The following is an 18,911-nucleotide window of genomic DNA, read 5'->3' on the forward strand; positions in this document are numbered from 1 at the left end:
AATTCTATTTTTCTTTAGGTAATGAAACGTATTTCAAATGTTAAGCTGAATTTTCTAAGTGTGTGCTCTCCTTCTCCTCCCATAGCAGTCAGTAGCACCTAGACTCAGAAGGAAGCAGCAATCAAAAATGGGACCAAAGACACTGTTCTCTAATTAGTATCTCAGAAACTGCAACACTTCCTGTTAGCTTATGTATAAAACTTTTCTTGACTGCTACTGCCTGTTTTTAGGAAGAGTTGTGACGTTTAGTATAGAGTATGAATTTCAAACAAATGCACTTCAACTGGAAAAGTTAATTTAAATCTCTATTTGGGGTCCTTAACGATGAAGAGGATCATTAAGATCTTTAACATCCACATCATGAAAAGTAGAAACATTAACTGAGTTGAAGGCTTTTTGGAATTATACTAAAAAACCTTCAATTAATTTTTACACCAATTGACCAGCTATATTATTTTCTGATTCTATCAGAATGAAAATGTTTCACATCCACTTGCTCTGTGAACGATAATTCTCTCAATAATGTAATAATCAAATGTAAAATTTACTTAAAATTTTACTTTAATTATTTTTTTCACTTTTACTTTTTTACTTACAAAAAGTTTACTTAAAATTAAAATTACTTTAAAATTCTATTTAGTGGTTGATAACCAGAATCTACAAAGAAATCAAGAATCTCCACAACATCAAAACCAACAACCCACTTAAGAGATGGGCCAAGGACCTCAATAGACATTTTTCAAAAGAGGAAATCCAAAGGGCCAACAGACACATGAAAAAATGTTCAAGATCACTAGCAATCAGGGAAATGCAAATCAAAACCACAATGAGGTTTCACCTCACCCCGGTTAGAATGGCTCACATACAGAAATCTACCAACAACAGATGCTGGCAAGGATGTGGGGAAAAAGGGACACTAACCCACTGTTGGTGGGAATGCAAACTGGTTAAGCCACTATGGAAGTCAGTCTGGAGATTCCTCAGAAACCTGAATATAACCCTACCATACAACCCAGCCATACCACTCCTTGGAATTTACCCAAAGGAAATGAAATTGGCAAACAAAAAAGCTGTCTGCACATTAATGTTTATTGCAGCTCCATTCACAATAGCTAAGACCTGGAACCAACTGAAATGCCCATCAACAGTAGACTGGAAAAAGAAATTATGGGACATGTACTCTATAGAATACTATACAGCAGTCAAAAACAATGAAACCTGGTCATTTGCAACAAGATGGAGGAATCTGGAAAACATTATGCTGAATGAATTAAGCTAGTCCCAAAGGGACAAATATCATATGTTCTCCCTGATCGGCAACAACTAACTGAGTTCCAAAGGGGAAACCTGTTGAAGTGAAATGGACACGATGAGAAACAGTGACTTGATCAGCTCTTGTCCTGACTGTTGATGTACAATGTAATACTTTATCCATTTTAGTATTTTTTTGTTCTAGTACTATTGGTTGAACTCTGTAATTAACACACAATTATTCTTAGGTGTTTAAATTTTAACTGAAAAGTGATCCCTGTTAAATATAAGAGTGGGAATAAGAGAGGGAGGAGATGTACAATTTGGGACATGCTCAATCGGACTTGCCCCAAATGGTGGAGTTAGAAACGTGCCAGGGGATCCCAATACAATCCCATCAAGGTGGCATGTACCAATGCCATCTCACTAGTCCAAGTAATCGATTTCTGTTCACAATTGATCACACTGATAGGTCTAAGAGTCAAAGGGATCACACAAAAAAGACTAGTGTCTGCTGATACTAACTGATAGAATCAAAAAGGGACAGAACAATCCATCATGGGAAGCTGGATACACAGCAGACTCATAGAATGCCAGATGTCCTAAACAGCACTCTGGCCTCAGAATCAGCCCTTAAAGCATTCAGATCTGGCTGAAGAGCCCATGAGAGTATTTTAGGCATGGAAACCCAAGGCACTCTGGGAAAAAAAAAAAAAAAAAGAAGACGTAAATGAAAGATCTCTGCAAGTGAGATCCCAGTGGAAAGAACAGGGCCATCAAAGTAGGTACCTTTCTCTGAAGGGAGGAGAGAACTTCCACTTTGACTATGACCCTGTCTGAATAAGATCGAAGTCGGCGAACTCAAAAGGCTTCCATAGCCTTGGCAACTCATGACTAGAGCCTAAGGAGATTACTGACGCCATAAACAAGAGTGTCAAATTGTTAAGTCAACAACAGGAGTCACTGTGTACTTACTCCTCATGTGGGATCTGTCCTTAATGTGTTGTCCAATGTGAAGTAATGCTATAACTAGTACTGAAACAGTATTTTACACTTTGTGTTTCTGTGTGGGTGCAAACTGATGAAATCTTTACTTGACATATACTGAATCAATCTTCTGTATATAAAGATAATTGAAAATGTATCTTGATGTGAACGGAATGGGAGAGGGAGCGGAAGATGGGAGGGGTGCGAGTGGGAGGGAAATTATGGGGGGGGGGAGCCATTGTAATCCATAAACTGTGCTTTGGAAATTTATATTTACTAAATAAAAAAATTCTATTTAGTGAGTCAGACAGCAGGGATATTGCTGATATTACATGTGTACAGGTTAGCACAAAGATAGTGAGGAAAAAATGAAGTCTCTGTGAATGTGCCTTCTAAATTACTCCTTTCCTATGGAAATCACACAAGTTCATTTTCAATGGAAATTAAATAGAGTAGGAATGACATGCACAAAGTCAAACTGAATTCCCACTGCTCCCTTTCCAACTCTGTGCTGAGTTATAACAATCTGTTCTCACGTGTATTTCCAAATATCTCTAAATAAATCTAAGATCTTGTCCTAGATTTGCACGTAGGCCAGTTGAATCATGGAGCAAGGTACAGTCTAGAGAACATGAATGTTTTTCGAAGGTGAAAAGTGATTTGCGACTATCTAGCACCTTACCTGGGACACACTGGATCAAGTTGGCGACCATAGCACTGAAATGTGCCCGGATATCTTTAAGAATTTCAACTTCTTTGTCATTTTCAGCTTCTAACAGCATGCGGGTCAAGTCCACATATTCTAAGAACAAAGCTCCCAGGGCTAGCGTATCCCGTTCTAAGGCTCCATTTGTGCTGAAATAAAGGAAATGGAAAGTTTAAGATTGTCAGACCATGAGATGCGTGGTCTGAACGCACATACTAAAATCTGTTCCTAAACTAGACTGCAGAGTAACAGCATAACAAAAGGGAAAAGAGGGCATTTTTTGTTTACTTTGCCGAGTTAAGGGTAATATATTTTAAAAAGAAGAGAGAGACCAGTTTGGTAGAGTTATGGCCCACCTGTCACTTATTACACCAGCGTCAGCCAGAAGTTCAAAAATTCGAAGTAGTTGCAGCCTCAGTAAGTCTCGTCGTTCTCGGCGTTTCTTGTTCTGCAGAGAGAGAGGTAAAAGAATATGGAAAAAACAGTATTAACCTTGCTTTAGGAATGTGTATTAAAGCGAGGCATAATCAAGTCAATTTCAATTTGCTAAGCACAAAAGGCAAATTTTCTAAGCACAAAAAGCTGGTGCTATGGCGTAGTAGGTTAAGCTTCCTCCCGCAGTGCTGACATCTCCTATGGGTACTGGCTCATGTCCTGGCAGCTCCTTTTCAGATCCACTCCCCTGCTAATGGCTGGGAAGAGCAGCGGAGGATGGCCCAGGTGCTTGGGACCCTGCAGCCATGTGGGAGACCCAGAAGAGACTCCTGGCTTTGGATCGGCCCAGCTCCGGCTGTTGCGGCCATTTGGGGAGTGAACCAGTGGATGGAGGACTTCTCTCCCTGTGTTTCTCTCTCTCTCTCTGTAACTCTACCTCTCAAATAACGTTTTTAAAAAAGGAACATCATTTTAAAAAAAAGGCAAAATGCACGTTCTTTCTTCCTAATCCTTTGAGAAAGTGCTTGCTATTATGGACTATAGGGGTAACAGGTCCTCAGCAGGGTGGGACAGATGCCATGAGGTTGGAATGTGGAGCACTAAGGAGCCTCCCTTCCCAGGTGCCCCCAGCAGCTGTGGAAAGTCCAGGGCATCTGAAACTCGTGGAAGGGGACACCAATAATTCCACCAGCTGTGCTCTCAAGGTAACTCTGTTTTTATTCCATTGGCTCCATTTCTGTTATTCCTTGATCAAATCTACTACAGGGAAAGCTTCTTAGTCTCATTTTTATTTATTTCTTATTCTGGTACATTATCCTTTTTTGTTTTTTAATGCTGGTACGTTAGAAGTGGATTCATATCAGAGAAAATAATGTTATATGCCAGAGGAGACAAATAATATTCTTGGGTATCTGATTGCTTATTAACAAAAAACTAAAAACTAAAATTAATTTTAATGCAAACTTTTTGCAAAAGTCTATAACATATACATGGCAGCTTAAGTTGTTTTAAATTTATATGTTTAGGACACAAAAATCCTTTAAGGGGCCAGCATTGTGGTGCAGGTTAAGATGCTGCCTGGGACACTGACATCCCATATGGGCCCTGGTTCAAGTTCTGGCTGCTCCACTCAGGATCCAGCTCCCTGCTAATGGTCTGGGAAAAGCAGTGGAAGGCTGCCAATGACGTGGGAGACTCAGATAGAGTTCCAGGCTTGTGGATTTGGCCTGGCCCAGCCCTATTTGTCGTGACCATTTGGAAAGTGAACCAGAGAACTGGAGTCTCTCTCTTTGTAACTATGCCTTTCAAATAAATAAATAAATAAATATTTATTTAAAATCCTTTAAAATAGGAATCAAATTATATTAAATACTCTAAATAATGAAAATGACATTGAAGTATCAAAATTCATTGTTAAATGCATCTTGGGGTGCTTATATTCTTTAGGGGAGCCATTCAGTTTGATGTAAATTCACATCATTGTCCAAATAAACCAAGTCTTAATTATTTAAATTCAAAATCTCACCTCTGGTCTTCGTTCCAGAGCTTCTTTCATTAATGGATGAAGTTCTTCCACCAATTCTCTATGAAGGAAAAAGCCCAACATTTGGTATTCATTGTTACTGAAAATTAACTTGTCAACAAATATATTCAGTCCCACATCACTTGATTTTTTTCAGTTTGCTTCTGACAACAAAATCTCCCCTAACTTCTCCATTTCCCTACCAGGTGGTGAACTACAAACATGTATTGGCCCATATTCCAAATTGCTGGTCTTAGTCCCAGTTCTTGAGCTATAATTTTGGTTCAATTCCTATCGGATGACTTGATCTTATTTAAATGATCTGGAAATCTCATGGCAAAAACCCCTACCTGAGCAATTAAATAATATTTTCCAAGTGCTTCTAAATTTCGAAGTACTTTGCTATAAACTATGAAACTAAAAATAAATATAACTGAGTCCCTGCACCCAAGAATTTTTTAGTCCCAGTGGAAGAAAAGAGACAGGTGCAATTACTCTGGCACTGCCTTTGAGATTTGAGCTCAGGAGACTGATTTACAGCTGATTTTTAAAATAGAGTCTTTTTGGATTTCAGAGTTCAATTTCTCTATTTGAGCTATATAATAAATATGTTATGGCAAGTATTAAAATCCTGAGGTTCTCATCAAAACCTTTTTCTCTTAGGTGGTACACATCTAAGTTTAGACCACATTGACAGGCAGCTTATGTTGAATACACGCACTTCACCGGTCCCCATGATCTCCACCTCAAGTGATATTTGCTAATCTAATTAGTTCTTTCTTTAGGAAATAACTTCTAAATTGCTATGTCAAAACAGAGCAAAGTAGGAGATCTGGGCTGATGCCACGCTAGTATCTCTGCATTTTGTCTACAATCTGTGACGTTTCTCGCAGGACACCTTGTTTTATGATATTACATACTCCAAGAAAATCCAAGAACAGGAAGATAAACTCCGTGTATTTTAGAGATACAAATCCTAGCTTTTTTCCCTGATTTCTCCAGTACAGATATAAGCTTCACTTCTGATCCAGCTCTCTGCTCTGGCCTGGGAAAGCAGTGGAAGGTGGTCCAGGTGCTTGGGCCGCTGCACCTGTGTGGGAGACCCGGAAGAAGCTCCTGGCTCCTGGCTCCGGATTGGCACAGCACTGGCTGTTGCGACTATTTATGGAGTGGAACCAGCAGATGGAAGACCTCTCTCTTTCTCTCTCTCTCTCTCTTTCTATCTCTATCCACCTATGCATCTTTGTAACTCTGTCTTTCAAAAAATAAATAAATCTTTTTTAAAAAAAGCTTTGATATTGCTATAGATGGATTTATTGTGCAGATGTAAGACCCAGAAATCCAGGTATGCTGGCTGTATGAGGGGACTTCAGAAGGTTTGCTAGAAAATGGAATTAAAAGAATTTTATTTTGGTGCAAAAATGTTTGAAATTCACATAGAAGAGGTCTTCCAAAAGTTCATGAAAGTGGATATCATAAATAAAACTATGCATGGATTTAAAAAATGTTTGCATGAAAACAAACTTATCTTTTTATTTTTAAAGATTCATTTATCTATTTGAAAGTCAGAGTTGCACACAGAGAGAAGGAGAGAGAGAAGGAGAAAGAGAGAGAGAGAGAGAGGAGAGAGAGAGAGACTGGTCTTCCATCAGATGGTTCACCCCCTAATTGGCCGCAAAGGCTGGAGCTGCACCATTCCAAAGCCATGAGCCAGGAGCTTCTTCTGGGTCTCCCATGTGGGTGCAGGGGCCCAAGCACTTGGGCCATCTTCTACTGCTTTCCCAAGCCATAGCAGTGAACTGGATCGGAAGTGGAGCAGACGGGTCTCGAATGGGTGCCCATATGGGAGGCTGGCACTGCAGGCAGCAGCTTTACCTGCTACTCCACAGCTCCAGCCCCTAACTTATCCCATATTTCACAAACCTTTGGAAGTCTCCTCCTATTAAAGAAGAGAAAGTGCCTTACAGGAATAATTGACTATACCGAAAACAACATAATTTTCAGAATATACTGCAAAGGGTGCTTACACCTTGAGAGTGTTGTGTAAATGCCTGAGGAGCAGAGAAGGTTACTATTATTTTTTTTAGATGTGGTTATTATTTAGATATCATAGCTTCTGAGTAGCCTAACTGGGGACTGACACAAAATTATCTTCACTTATAGCAATCCTAAACAAAGCCCACAGGTTAAATAAAATCTAGGAGGCAGAATTCAAGTTGCAATGACTGAAAGCAAAATGTGAGGTGGTTGCAAGGAATGGCTGATACACGTACGTCAACCAAAGAAGACAAAGGGAACCACACAGTGCATATCAACCGTCCCGGCAAACACCAACACGCAAACTCAACCGGAGTCACAAAAACGAACCACGACAGCGGCACATGCATGAATTTAGAACACTCATGCAGACTACTGTACCTGAAAACAAGGCAATTTGTTCTTCCAAATCCTAAGACTAAGGACTCTGTGATCTCAATGCTCTCTAGTCTCATCAAAGGCACCAGCTGCTTTAGGAGAACTCCCACCGATGGGGTGCCTATGGCCTGAAATGAGTAGATGAAAAGTGAAAAAGAGGTAACAGGGTAACTGGCGGTTCTCTTAGTCACACAAGGATTCTATACGACAGTTCCAAAGTACTGAACCACATCCCAAGGCACTGCCATCATTTCAGGAAAAAAAAAAAGAAGAAAAAAAAAACCTCATAAATGCAATACAACAAATGTATTTCTCATCTGGGACACAAATTCTAAAGAAAAAATGTTTTATAGTAGTCCTCTCCCTTTTGTAGAAAAACCAGCTCAGTTTACAAAATCACCTTTAACAAAATAACCAGCGCATGGTTTACAGGTGGAATTCTTGGTGAGGAGTGAGAGAAATGACATGTCAGACACGAATGCAACTCAGTGAACTGGTAAACACAAGTCACTCGGTCTTAAGCAAGTTTCTCAACTTCATTTTCTCTTCGGTTCCCACTTGTTGGGGACGAGTCATAAATTATTCACATAAACACCCGATGGAATTTAGGAATGTGTAGGATGAAAATCTGATCCCACAATACTCCAGATGGCAGGCACAGTGCAACGTTGCACTGGGAACTCTAGACAAACAAGCTAAAAAAAAACCTTACAGAAGAATTCTTCGGAAGCATGTCATGTCACCTTGTTATCGTAGCTCACTGTACCATCAGGGGTGGTTGCCATTATTTCCGGAGTGGAAGCCCTTAAGTGTCCTGGGCTCATGATGCTAGGTTTTGCAACTCCAAAACACAGAATCAGGTAATTTCTCCACAGGGTAACATAGTTGTCTCCGCTGCTGGCAGTGCTGGTTTTCTTGGCGTTAATGGGGCTACTAGAAAGCAGGGAGTGAAAAACAAGGGTGAAATGAAGTTCTAGGTTTGCAATATCACTTATTAAATGAAGATCACAGGAGGTGCTCAAGTGGAGACAACTGTCCATCAAAGGCATTGTCTAGGGGCCATCTGCACTGCAAGGGCGGCTGAGTAGGGGACTGGTGAGCTTTAAGATTCCTTTAACCATGAAGAGTTCAAGGAGAGTCCATACTTAGATAATCACATTGATTATTAAGACAAAAAAAGAAAACTCTAGCTCTGGACAAAAACTTGTGGTTCTTCTATTCAATGTTAAGAATGCTATAGTGGGAAGTTCAGAAACTGGGGATGATTATAGCATCCCAATCATTTAGACAGAATGAAAACTTAAGAGGGCAAACCATAAAACAAGCAAAACAGAGGAGGGCACAGTGATCCCTTACTTGGGGTCCACTAGTGGCATCACCGACTGGAGCCGAGTGAAGGCGTAAGGCCACGCGTAGCTGAGGGCCGTGGGGCAATGCTTGGGCAGGTTCTCCTGCCGCAGGAAGCTGAAGAGGCAGAGCACCCATGGGTCTTTGACAGACTGTGCAAAAATCCAGACGTGGGACGGGCTCTTGACATCGTAGTGGCTATTGACCAGGACCGCGTTCCATTCCACCAACCACTGCAGATCCACGTTGTGGGTCAAGGGCAAGGTTGCCTGCAGGAGCAGGAGGGAGACAGTGAATGAAAACTCACCTGAAGTCACCTGTCCTCATCAGGGCTCAGGGAGGGGCCCCTTCTTCTACAGGGTTTCTCCCGGCCACCTCTGCGAAGGGCTGGCTCGGCACCTGAACCACCTCTCCTGCACCTGCCATATGAGCCCTGCTGCATAGTCGTCAGTTTCTTCTGCTAGATGGTAAGCAGTGCGAGTGCAAAGTCTAAGGGCTGCGGTCATATGGTGACAGTTTTAATGTCACACAGTGCTGTGCTTTAGTGCACAGAAGTGGCTCAGCACATGTTTGTTGAAAAAAATACCTGAAATGAGTTCATTTAAAGGTATTCATGGCTTTATCATTAAAAAATTCTGGGAAGTTACTCATCTCTGAAATTCATGGGTGTATTTTAATCCTTGTAATTAACATAAACTTTTACTTGTGATTTTCTCTATCTTTACTCAGATTGAGAAAGCTTCCCCTTCATTTAGAGATGGCTGAACACAATGCCTTTTAGAAATGCAACTGATGATTTCTTAAATAAGATGCCTACTTATATTTGCTCTATGCAGTCAGGCCAAAATATATATATTTCAAAAAATATTGTTCAAAACCTCTTGACAGATAAATATCTGTATCTATGTGCTTTTGTTGTATAGATAGGTAGGATATAGATAAGATAAGCTTTTATATTTCATTCTCTTTTAAGTCTAGATAGTAAAGTTTAGGATATACTAATTTTCAAATGGTCCCGCTATTGTATCAGGGGCGGAAATGGCCTTTAAAGTTTGTTGGGCATTTAATGTGACCCTTTTATCTGCTGGGTCAATGAGTTCCCACGGGGAAGAGTGTTACAATAGTGGCTTCCGTGGGCAGCGGGCAGTGAGCATCAGCACAGTCGTGAGATTCCAACACAAGCTCTGTCCAAAGCCTGTGTCCTGGGAAAATGCTGCACTCTGCGGTCTCTACTTAATTTATGGCTTGGGAATTATAATGGTGCTCTCACCTAATCTTTCAGTAAATCATAGGAGATTACAGATGTAAACACACCTGGCACAAGGCAGGCCCTGTTTCCCTCGTTCCTCCGCTCCCCTTTTTGTGCATCTTCCTAATGACAATATTGCTGACCTAGTTACCTCTGGCTTAAGATTTTGATCCTGCTAAACACAGAAAGAAGTCACAGGAACAGCATCTACTAGTGTCTGAAGGACAGTATGATATGCATATAAAACAAATAAAGGTGGACCGTTTTCCAAGCTATTCACTCTCTTAAGGTCTGTTGTGCCTGGTGAATAGTGTAGGCAACTGTTGTTGTGATGACGGCTATAAGGAAGAACAAGGCCACTATAATAGGAATCTGTGTTCAATTTCAGGTAGAAAAGGTCAAGAAAAGCTCACACATGTTGTCAGGTTTCATGTTCATTTAAATTAGGAGGGCACTTCAAGACGTTCACGGAAAAATAGAATTCAAAATTCATTTTGGTTCATATGCTGTTTGAAATCCATGCATTGTTCTTCTCATAGTACATCTTTTCCTGGACTTTTGAAAGCCCCTTGTGTTTGACAAGCCTCTGCATCAGGTATTAGCAGCGTGGATTCTGCAAGGAGTCTCCGGTCTGCCCTGCCTCTCTTCACTTGAAATGAAGCCAGGCTCTGTTACTGTACTTTCATTTGTAAAAAGTCAGATAAGTGAAATCAGTTGCAATGCCCTTCCACCTATTCAGGAAATGAGATTCACAACCCGAAGAAGGTCAAGTCTGGGCACTAACACTTTACTTCTGTGAACTGGGGACTGCCTTGGGGACCCCTCCGCTCACTTAAGGGTCAGATGAGATCAATTCAAAAGCGCCTTGTAAATTGCAAAGCACCACATAAACAGAAGTCACCTATTAGGTACAATACGAAGTGTCTTTAGTTTTAAGTACATGTGAAGTGTTAAATACACCAAAGAAGGCAAATCAATTTTTAAGCATCTTGAGCAATTCTCAAAATTTCAGTTTGAAAAAAACATGTTGTCTATATTCTGAAGGCTCAAATTGTGTCTGAAATTTATCTAAAGGTCTCTGGAGCTAACACTTGTTTTCTTGAGTATATCTGTGCTGGTTTACTCATCTGGCATAAAACCCACATCCTCCCATTTAAAGTTTCTTTGAATCTCTTTTGCAGACAGGTCAAGAGCTTATACATAAGCACTGTTAGCAATCAGGGTCCAATGTGTACTTACTGAATCCGAAACTGCTACGTGAATAAAGCTTTCGAGAATGGAAGAGCTTAGTTGATCCATGACATCAATCATAGGCCTGTCGTCATCCTGTACAAAGGGCAGGCGATTACTCTCCATGGGAAAACGAATCCTTCCCACCCACCCCACTGCCTTCGTGGTGACCACGAAGCAGAACAGCGTGCAGCTCAGTGATAAGGGCTTTCTCACAGAAAAGTGAGTGCCAAGAAGGTGAAAACAGCGGATCAAACTCCCTGTGCTTCTGAGGTTACTCTTTCAACTTTCAGGGGAAGATAATTATGGCTCCAATTTCACACTGTACTGAAAAGACATATTCCAGAAGTTCAAAGGCTCATATGCACATGAAAATCTAAACACCACTATCAAACATTATCCACTGAAGTGTTCATGTTGTCATTAATCTTAAGGAATGAAAACATGCTTTGTCGGACCAATAAATGTCGGTGGTCTGTTAAAATAACGGAGAGATTGTTGACTTGGATCAAAGTTTAGTCTCAAAGAGACTGGCCCAGAGACAGCAGTCACATGCTTTGTGGTATCTACACAGTGCGCAGCTGTTTGATAAAAGAAACAAATTGGAAAGGGCACAAGAGAGAATATCTTCCTGCAAGTTCTCCTATAGGAATGATTACACGAATGAGGGAGCTTCAAAATGCTTGTAGAAAATAGAATAAAAAGGTAAGTTTACTTTGATGCACACACTGTTTTTGAAATCCAGGCATGAGCGTTGTCCAAAAGTTCATGAAAAAAATGTATATTACAAAAAGCTACAGGAATTTCAAATTCATTTATATCAGAATAAACGTCTTTTAAGAGAAGTTAAAACCTATTTATTTGAAAGGCAGAGAGAAAGACGGGGACAGAGAGCCAGAGGGAGATCACACATCTGCTAGTTTACTCCCCAAATGCCTGGCAGCCAGGGCTGAGCCAGGCTGAAGCCAGGAGCCGGGCACTCATCTTGGGCCTCCCATGTGGATGACAGGGATCCCAAGTACTTGAGCCATCACTGCTGCCTCCCTAGGTGTGTGTTAGCAGGAAGCTAGAGTCAGAAGCAGAGCCAGGACTCGAACCCAGGCACGTCAATATGAGATGAAGGCATCTCAAGTGGTGTCTTAACTGGAGCACCAAACGCCCGTCCTTAAACTTATTTTTTAATTCCATTTTCTGCAAACATTTTGAAATTTACTTTTGATATACGGCTATGTTTACATTTGCTGTCCTTTATTATAGATAAACTTGTCAATATAAAATTATTTACTCAGAAGCCTTATAGGAAAACCTTGGAATGTCTGTATTCAGGTATGAATGAGGGTTGTTTATAAAAGTTGGTTGGGCAAAGAAAGGAACGCATGAGCGACATGCTTGACATAGTCTGGTGAACAGCAGTTAAGAACATGGGTCTCGGGCTGGCGCTGTGGCATAGCGGATTAAGACACTGACTGCAATACCAGCATCCCATATGGGTGCTGGTTTGATTCCTGAAGGCTTCACTTCCAATCCAGCTTGCTACTGATGGCCTGGCAGGGCAGCAGAAGATGGCCCAAGTGGTTGGGTCCCTGGACCCAGGTAGGAGACCTGGAAGATACTTCTGGCTACTGGTTTCGGCCTGGCCCAGCCTTGGCCATTACAGCCATCTGGGGAGTGAACCAGTGGGTGGAAGTGCTCTCTCTCTCTCTTTGTCTCTCCCTCTCTCTCTCTAACTCTGCCTTTCAAATAAAATAAATTTTTTTTTTAAAGAACATGGGTCTTTAGAGGCATCTATCATGTCTTCACTGTTGATTTTCGGTAAAGCATTTAGCTTTTCTAAACCTGTCTCAGCATCTGTGCATTGGGATAATAACAACTGATTTTCATGTTACGGTGAAGGTTAAAGGAGGTATAGGCATGCAGCAGTTAGCACAGTGTCTGACACACACAGGTAATTGTTACTATCATTACTATCGTAATTAGAAATGGAATGGAAGTTTCCAACATGTAGCATGTCAGAGACACATTTACCAGGAGTCAGAGACACAGCCCTGAAATACAACAGAGCTATCTGCAGCACCATGAATAGAAACGACTATGACAGGCTTAGAAATATTTTTTATACTGAGGACAATCCTGAGGATGGTAAAACCAAGATTAGTAATTTAAAACACAAAAAACAGAAAGTGCCATTCTTCTGCAGAACTACACGATGTAAAACACTGGCCTGTCTTTCATCAGCTCGTGTATAGAGTTAGCCCACCCATGCCAGCTGGCTGACTCAGAACACCTGAACCAGGCGTGCACCACTTGACTGAGCGCGGGAGTTTAGCCAGGCTTGTTCATGCTTAATAACCGGCTTCCTTCTCTCAGCTTAAGAGGACATGTCCTTGTAAAGCCATTTTTCTCCCGTCACTGAGATAAAACAACTTCTCGTTAGCCAACTGCTACTCTGATTATTTTCCATGGATGCATTATTTTTCCAAGTTTATTCTCTGATATATGTTCTTTCTTAGGTATATGCTAAGAACTATGAAGATAATGATCCAGAACCTAAACTAACCAGGAATGGTATTTTCTGTTGCTCTTGGCATAGGATTTATCTTTAGTAGATCAAGAATGCTACTACATAATTAAAAACTCAAGAACAGGGGCCAGCATTGTGGTGCAACAAGCCTACAGATGCAACAACAGTATCCCATAGAAGTGTGGGTCTGAGTCTCGGCTGCTCCACTTCTGATCCAGCTCTCTGCTATGGCCTGGGAAAGCAGTGGAGGACGGCCCAAGTGCTTGGCCCCTGTACCCATGTGGAAGACCCAGATGCAGTTCTAGACTTCTGGCTTTGGCCTGGCCCAGCTCTGGCAGTTGTGGCCATTTAGGGAGTGAACAAGTGATTGGAAGATCTCTCTCTCTCTCTCTGATACTCTGCCTTTCAAATAAACACATAAATCTTAAAGAAAATAATGAAAACCTAAGAATGAATCAAACATTATGTTTCAATATCATGTATGACATGTAAGCACGGGAAATAATAATGCATTATTTATAGTTTTAGAGCTACATTTCAAAACAGTTTAAAGACAAAGAATTGGAAAATTCAGAAGAACCCATACCTCAGGCTGACCCAGGGCAACAAACAAAGCTCGAATCTCCTTGAGTATTAAGACAGACAGTTTGCGCGTGGCCACCTGGAAGCTGCAGAGCAAAACCAGGGCAAACCCTTCCACGGCGTGGAGGACGCTGCAGTGAGGGCCTCGCTCCGACTGAGTTCTGTGGCTGGAGCCATTGGGGATTAGCTGCCAGGCAACAAGAACAACATCCCACGTTCAGCAAATAACAATGGAAGAAGAAAACATTCTGATAGGCAGATCTTTTGTTATACTTCATCACGTAAAACTTAAGTTTCAATGGCTTAGAAGCAGACGTGATGGTGAATTCATTATTATTCATGAAATATCCTAGCTCCCCCCCCCTTTTTTTTTTTTCAGATCAACTGTGGCTTTGGAATACCATCGACCATCTGTTACCTCTGCTGAGAAAGAACTTTTCAAAGGCTGTTAACAGTAAAAAAATCACAACTGCTTCTGTCCATGTAATTTGGGATTATACTGCACATACAAAACGGACTGATTTGTTTTCACTTAAAGTTCCTGTAGACTTCTGGATACTCTACTTGAACTCTCAAACATTCACTTTCTGGTCAGGCTGGCTTCCTTGTCTGCCTGGTAGGTTCTAATCTAGGTTTTGCACATTTACCAGACGGGTCCTGAAGATTCCCAAACTATAGCCAAATAGATCTAAAGCAAGAGGAAGCAGACACCGAGGGGGCAGATCTCCCCTTTCTTTCCGTTCCCCTTTTACGAGCATGTGCAATCCTTGTTTTTCTGCCTAGCATCTCTTGGCATTTGTAGAACACGAGGAAGGAGAGGGAACTTGACAGCCTCTCTCTGAAGCCGGCCCATCTGGGGTCCTCACCGATCCCTGTGCTGCCCTGAGGCGTCACAGTCCTCGGGCCCTCTGTCACGCTCCCTTCCGGCCAGACCACTTGTCCCCATCTGTTCATCACCACTGCCAAGTCACCACTCGGCGTCCAGGACCCCAGCTCTCCCCTCATAGCACTCCTCTCTCAACCTGCTCTCCAAGATTTTGCCATTATTTTTAGCATTCAGGCCTAAGGCATGAAAGGAACAAGAAACTGCAAGACTGCATTTTCTTCTTGTGGATATTGGACAAAGCAGCCAATATGCTGCTGACCAGGAAAACAGTAGCTGGAGAACAGCTAGCTTTTATATATCCATATTCTGTATCGGTCTCCGCATCTGGCTCTGACTTCCTGGTCTATAGCCATTTTATCTTAAAAATAAATTTGTAATTATGCAAAAAACAATTCCTTGTCTTTAAGTGGCCTTATCAGTATTACCAAGCCTAAGCTTGTTGGTGTATCACTGAGTTATTCCGTCACCACCATTTATGATGGCAGAAGAACCAACAATGGCCGTGACCAGAGGAAGTTCCCCAATAAACTCCAAGGGCTGCTCATTCCCAAAGGTAGGACATAAAGGAATACCAATGGGTAGGGAGAGTGTGAAAATTACCTCTGCATTTCGGATTTTGTTGGCTTGTTCGTAGACCTTCCCTTGAGTTTGTATGACCAGTTTCCATTGGGTGAGGAGCTGCAGCAGTAACTTCAGGGACGAGTCTAGGAGGGTGTGATGCATGTCGCTGACCTCTCGGAGCAGGAAGTTGGTAAAGCCAAACAGTACATCTTCTCTCCAGTCTGAGAAGTCGACCAGTAAACCCTGAAGAGAATTCTGCGCAATATGTCGCAGTTCGTCATCCATATGAATGGAGAGCCTGTAAAATAAACAAAAGACAATAAAGCCATTTACTTCATTCATTTTTTTCTCCCGTATCTAAGAAGGAAGATAGGAGAGGGCTTCAAATAACTTTTGAAAAAACTACACAAGGATTTCATATTTTTCCTTGCACCAAAATAAACATCTTTTTCCCCCCAGAAACCATTTATTTAAGGTATATAAACGTCACACATCTCATAAATACAACTTTAGGAGCACCATGAATTTCACTTTTTCCATGAACTTTTTGAAATACAAACATATAGGTCTTAGCTTCTACTTGTGTCTCAAAAATGGGTTTTTCCCAATTCCCTGCTAATGTGCCTAGGAAGGCAGAGGACAAGGCCCCAGATGCTCCTACTCCTGTCAACCAACCATGTGGGAACCCAGCTGGAGTTCCAGGCACCTGGCTTCAGCCTGGCCATTGCTGCATTTTGGGAATAAACCAGCATTTAAGATCTAATTCTTGCAAATAAGTAAATTCATCTTTTAAAAATGAATCTCTCTTAATTTTTGATTAGTAAAAGACTTAAATGAAGACTTTAAGAAATTGTTTAGATTTACTGAAGAGTTGCAAAGATAATATAGTTTCTATAGCATTCACCCAGCCTCAGCCTGCTTATGTTAACATCTTATATAACAGCACAGGCATCAACACTAAGAAATTAACACTGGTGCCATTCTAGTCACCAAACTATATAATTTATTCAGATTTCACCAGTTTTCCATTAATTTCTGTTTCTGTTTCAGAATTCAATCCATGATAGCACATTGAATTTAGTAACATATGAATAGTTCTTAGTAATGCACTACAGAACAAGTAATTACTAACTTCTATTTGTAAGCATGACAAACTTGACTACCAGAGAAGGCACAGGAATTTTATCCAGAAATTCAACAAGAATGAACAACCAGAGGTAGGCTGGTGGTCCTCAATCAGGTTTGTTCCTTGGGGGATATCTGACAACGTTTGGTGACATTTTTGGTTGTACAGTGTGCGGTATGCTACTGGCATCTCTCTAATGTATAGAGGACAAGGAGGCTGTTAAACACACTGCAGTGCACAGGACAGCCTCCTATAACAAAGACTTATCTGGTCTAAAATGCAGATGGTGCCAAGGCTGAGAGACTCCCAGCACTATAAAACTATTAAATCCTTACATGGGTCTCAAGCATTGTAGCGAACAAAATGCTTTGATTGATTGATTGATTGATTTAATAAACAAATATTTTTGAAAGCCTCCCGAGATTCAGGCAGACCCTATCCCAGGATACAGCACTGGTGTCTGGGGTGTGCCATGTGCAAGAGCAAGTTGTGAGAGTGCTGGAAGGGGAAGAGGGACAGTTTATGGGAGGGTCTACAGGCTACCCAGGGACCTGGTAGAGGGGTTAATGGTGTGTGATCTAGAATCGGAATACTGGGTCAGTGTGTTGCCTCATCATTAGCTACTTGGTCATGTGACCTTGCACTAATCAGTCTTTCTAAGCTTCAGCTCCCTCATTTGTCAAAGGGGGCTACCTGCTGTGACTGTATCTGATAACCCTGCTGAGGTTTAGAGATGACCCACATACATTTCTTAGCAACACACTGAGTGTGTGGTAAGCACTCAGTAGATGTTAGCTATTATTATCGAAAGAAAATGAGCTTTATATGGAATAGTACGGAGGAAGAAATGGGATTGAACTCAATTGCAAAAAGAGTCAGGCAGGAACAGGGATGACACTTTGGAGAAGGAACAAGGCTGAGGGTAGGGACCAGCTATCAGGTCACTGCCAAGACCCAGGAAGTAGGTGGCGAGGGCCTGAACCCCAGAAAAGACAAAGGAAGGCAGAGATGAAGATCAGAGCCATTGAGAAGGTAGAGTTTCTAGGACTCAGTGGCCTGGAGGTGTTCCGTGCCAGAGCCATTTGGAACCACCACAACAGGGCAGATAGTATCCCGCACAAAATGGCTAAGGAATTGGGGGAGAGAGCTAGGGTCCCTTAATCCAAAATCCTTATTTTGAATTAAATTCTCGTGTAAACTGCACAACTTACACACTATTGAATGAAGTATTTCAAAAATTTGACAAAATGAGAAGAGTTGTTTCTTATCCTCTAAAGCATAAAGTAACCCTAATTGGTCCAAATCTAACAACACAGTTTGGGTAGCCCTCATCTGAGAATTCAACATTGGAAGTGCTCCAGAATCTACATTTGAGTTGGTCATGACACCATGAGTGGAAAATTCCACTCTTGATCTTATGTAATGAGTTGCAGTCAAAATGCAGGTGCACTAAAAATATTGTATAAAGTTACTTTCAGGCTAGGTGTATTATAAGGTACATATGAAAATCAGTTTTTTATTTAGTTTTGGGTCCCAACCCCCAAGACATCTCATTTCATATATATGCAAATATTCCAAAATGCACAATTATCCAAAATTTGAAACACTTCTGTTCCCAGACATTTCAGATACGGGATATTCAAATTGTATAAAGCAGATGTAAAGCTCTTCAGTGGGCCGACTCATCCTGAGCCAGGGGATATATTCCTTGTCTCGAAGTGCATGGTGTCCTACAGAGATGCTAAGGAGGAAGAGCTAAGCTCATTCTTCAGGGAAGTCTTACACAATTGAATCTATAGTTCTTAAACAGTTCAGGTTTCCTGAAAGAAAACGCAGAGGACTTTAACTGGGAGTTGTAATTACAGATTGTCTAAATACAAGTTCTCAAACTTTCTTTATATTTCAATTTCCAGCAGATCTATTTTTTCAACAACTAATTTCATATGTCAACTTGGCTAGGCCAGTGTCCAGATATTTGGCCAAACATTCTGGTTGTTTCTGTGAGAATGTATTGTTTTAATTAAAAATTGTTCTAAAATTTATTTTCATTTTATTTGAAAATCAGAAAGACACATACATACACTGAGGGGCAG

At 41.2% G+C, this 18,911-nt stretch overlaps 1 protein-coding gene and 1 long non-coding RNA gene across 7 annotated transcripts in view; one reads left to right on the top strand and one right to left on the bottom strand.

The window, feature by feature from the left end:
- FRY (FRY microtubule binding protein) overlaps nt 1-18,911 on the bottom strand; it is a 499,640-nt gene that overhangs the window by 120,847 nt on the left and 359,882 nt on the right. For all 6 annotated transcript variants that reach the window (XM_008273531.5, XM_089304252.1, XM_002720581.6 and 3 more), the window contains 9 exons: nt 15,732-15,990; nt 14,250-14,432; nt 11,152-11,238; nt 8,673-8,932; nt 8,060-8,249; nt 7,320-7,444; nt 4,905-4,962; nt 3,301-3,392; nt 2,921-3,093 (listed from right to left, as the gene is read on the bottom strand). In XM_008273531.5, the coding sequence (XP_008271753.4) occupies nt 2,921-3,093; nt 3,301-3,392; nt 4,905-4,962; nt 7,320-7,444; nt 8,060-8,249; nt 8,673-8,932; nt 11,152-11,238; nt 14,250-14,432; nt 15,732-15,990 (1,427 nt within the window). The remainder of the gene's footprint in view (nt 1-2,920; nt 3,094-3,300; nt 3,393-4,904; nt 4,963-7,319; nt 7,445-8,059; nt 8,250-8,672; nt 8,933-11,151; nt 11,239-14,249; nt 14,433-15,731; nt 15,991-18,911) is intronic.
- On the top strand, nt 3,973-6,190 carry LOC149124637 (uncharacterized). Its single transcript, XR_016213343.1, has 2 exons — nt 3,973-4,083; nt 5,904-6,190. It is a non-coding gene; the product is annotated as an uncharacterized LOC149124637 (long non-coding RNA).

This window comes from Oryctolagus cuniculus, chromosome 9 (assembly GCF_051225735.1).
Source record: "Oryctolagus cuniculus isolate XC-2025 breed Fujian yellow rabbit chromosome 9, ASM5122573v1, whole genome shotgun sequence".
Classification (NCBI taxonomy): Eukaryota; Metazoa; Chordata; class Mammalia; order Lagomorpha; family Leporidae; genus Oryctolagus; species Oryctolagus cuniculus.